The following is a 2932-nucleotide window of genomic DNA, read 5'->3' as shown; positions in this document are numbered from 1 at the left end:
GCTAGGAAAAAACCCCAGGTAGGCCACCACCTCACGGGTTTGATCTTGAGTCCTAAACTCAATGCCTTCACAACCACCCCGCTGCCCACTGATGATCATATCTTGTTCATGAGTTCTCCTTATGTATATAATCTTATAGAAGATTACCATCATCAATGTTAGTAACTTACTAAGTAATAATGTTAGTTTACGTCATTTAGTTGGGGGCATTGATCTTCAAATTGCACCTGTGTGTGTGTAAGAGAGAGAGAGAGTTTTGGCACGCAGAATCATGTTATCTAAGTGGGTGAGAACTGCTATGAATGGTTCAAGCACTCAAAACCAAGCAAAACCAAGTGTTGTGAGCGAGTGAGAAAAGAATGGCTCAACTCAAGCTCTCAGAATCAAGCCAATGTAGAAAGAAACAAAGGAGAAAAAGTACCGTGTCGTAACATTCATTCAGCAGGTAGATTAGGGTTAGGGGAAAGGAAGGAAATGCTAGGGCTGTGTGGGGGTCCAAAAGAGGAAATTGCTGAAACATTAAAAAGGGAGTCAGTGGTGAGATGTTGTGCCCGGGAGCCAGGTGGGGTCCATGGACATTGGGGCAAAAGACCTTGTCCTCTTGAGATCATGTTCTTGCTATAAAAGTTCATTAACTGAGGCTGCCTTTTCAGGTGCATCCTTATCTGAGCAAAACCCTAGATAAGGAGAAGAAAGAAAGGAAGGGATTTGAAGATGGGAAGAGCTCCTTGCTGTGACAAGGCAAATGTGAAGAAGGGGCCTTGGTCACCAGAGGAAGATGCAAAACTCAAGGCTTACATGGAGCAGAATGGGACTGGGGGAAACTGGATTGCTCTTCCTCAAAAGATTGGTAAGAGTCCAAACCAATATCATCTCCACCACCTTTTCATCAATCTCCTCCCTCCATTTGTTCCCCATATTCATCTTATCTGGTACACTATCAATATGGTTATTACTATCCTCATTAGCATTAGCATCTCTCTCTCTCTCTCTCTCTCTCTCTCTCTCTCTCTCTCTCTGCCGTTACCAATATTATTGTCGCCATCATAATAGTTCGCACTCATATTACTGAAATCAATGAGTATCCTTCGTCTTTACCATCATCGGGTTATCTTGTCATGTTTGCATCAGCTCTCTCAAACCACACGTTGATTTTGCACTGAAAACTTTTAGGGCTGGAATCAAGCATCCTCTCTCTCTCTCTCTCTCTCTCTCTCTCTCTCTCTCTCTCTCTCGTTACAAACATCATTATCATCATAATGATCTGCATATATATCACTGCATCCTCCGCCTTCATCATACCGGATTATCATGTTCATCTTCAAACATTGCACCATCTCTCTCTCTCTCGTTATCATAATCATCATCAGACTATTCCACACACTCATATCGCTAAATCAGTTAATATCTTATGTCGTGGATTTAATTTGTAGTATGCCTTGCTCTCTCTTTTATCATCATCATAATCCTGGATCATTTACTGATCCCCTCTCTTTGTACAGGTCTGAAGAGATGTGGGAAGAGTTGCAGGCTTAGATGGTTGAATTACTTGAGGCCCAATATTAAGCATGGAGGCTTCTCCGAGGAAGAGGATAACATCATCTGCAGCCTGTACATCAGTATCGGAAGCAGGTTTCTGCTATTTCCCTTCCCTTTGCATTTTTTATTTTCCTTTTCCAATCTCTCTCTCTCTCTCTCTCTCTCTCTCTCTCTCTCTCTCTCTCTCTCTCTCTCTCTCTCTCTCTCTCTCTGTGTGTGTGTGTGTGTCTTCACGAAACCAACTTTCTTTGCTCTTTTTTCCCTCTCTCGGTTTCTGATTTTCATGAGGTGCAGGTGGTCAATCATTGCCGCTCAATTGCCTGGCCGGACAGATAACGATATAAAAAACTATTGGAACACCAGGCTCAAGAAGAAGCTCCTAGGAAGGCGCAAGGACTCTCACACTAGCCGTCTTTCACCTGCAATCAACCAAGATATCAAAGAAGATGGCCTCAATGGCACATCTTCAATGGCAACAATGGCAGCGCAGAGGGGCCTGCAGTCCTTGAGCTCATCTGCTTTAGAAAGAATGCAACTCCACATGCAATTGCAGTGCCTCCAAAACCCATATTCTCTCTTCAACCCTCTCTCAAGGTTCCACATGCTTGGAAGCCAACCCTTTGATGCCAATCCCCCCACAGTACAGAACCAACTAATTGAGACACAGAATGCAGGACTTGACACTCTTGGTGCAAGTTCAGATGAGATACAAACCCATGTAAATGTTGGATTAATGGACCATAATGAGAATTCCTTTAATGGATTTTCCTCATCTAGTTGTGTCACCAACAATGGAAGCTGCAGTTCTCATCAGGATGCGGTTCGAAACTTCGGGTCGATTTATGATGATCTCACTGCAGATTTCCAAGCCATGGTCTACTCCAATAATGAACGGATGGATGGATTGGATTGTCTGAAGGAAATCGACGGTACCAATGATGGCATGATGTGGTGGGGCAATGATTCTGATCAAAATAACATGAATCCTTGGGACTCATCTTGCGTTTTGCAGCCTGGAAGCGTCCAGTTCCAAGATTTTGCAATGGAGTATGGCCTTCTATAATTATATAATGTCAAGTTGGTTCAATAGCTGGGGTTGACAGATTATGTAAAATTTATGAATAACAGTCTTGGTATCAAAGACCTAATAAAAACTCAAAATCATCCGCCTTCTTATATGATTTGAGAGATAGATGGTGGTTTATAATCTTCTTCTAATGCATCTTGAGCTTTTGATGTGACAAATCTGTTAGTGTTTCTCTGTTCAGAGGAAGGGATTAAAAGGAATGTTGTGATCACAACAATGGTTTTTTACACCGTCTTCCACCTCTGGAATCCATTGAGAGACGTGTCCGTTGCTGTAAAAAATGGTATTTTATTTGGAGCATACTTC

The 2932-nt window shown here is 42.4% G+C and overlaps 1 protein-coding gene across 1 annotated transcript; it reads left to right on the top strand.

Moving 5' to 3' along the window:
* The first annotated feature begins 714 nt into the window (after positions 1 to 714).
* Positions 715 to 2602, top strand: LOC149835567 (transcription factor MYB36-like). The gene is made up of 3 exons (XM_090010578.1): positions 715 to 850; positions 1503 to 1632; positions 1834 to 2602. The coding sequence occupies exons 1-3, from the start codon at positions 715 to 717 to the stop codon at positions 2600 to 2602; spliced, it is 1035 nt and encodes a 344-aa protein (XP_089866704.1).
* The last annotated feature ends 330 nt before the right edge of the window (positions 2603 to 2932 follow it).

The sequence above is a fragment of the Nuphar pumila genome, chromosome 6 (genome assembly GCF_984573655.1).
Source record: "Nuphar pumila chromosome 6, dmNupPumi1.hap1.1, whole genome shotgun sequence".
Classification (NCBI taxonomy): Eukaryota; Viridiplantae; Streptophyta; class Magnoliopsida; order Nymphaeales; family Nymphaeaceae; genus Nuphar; species Nuphar pumila.
The sequence above is the reverse complement of the archived record's forward strand: the minus strand, read 5'-3'. Positions and strand labels throughout refer to the sequence as shown.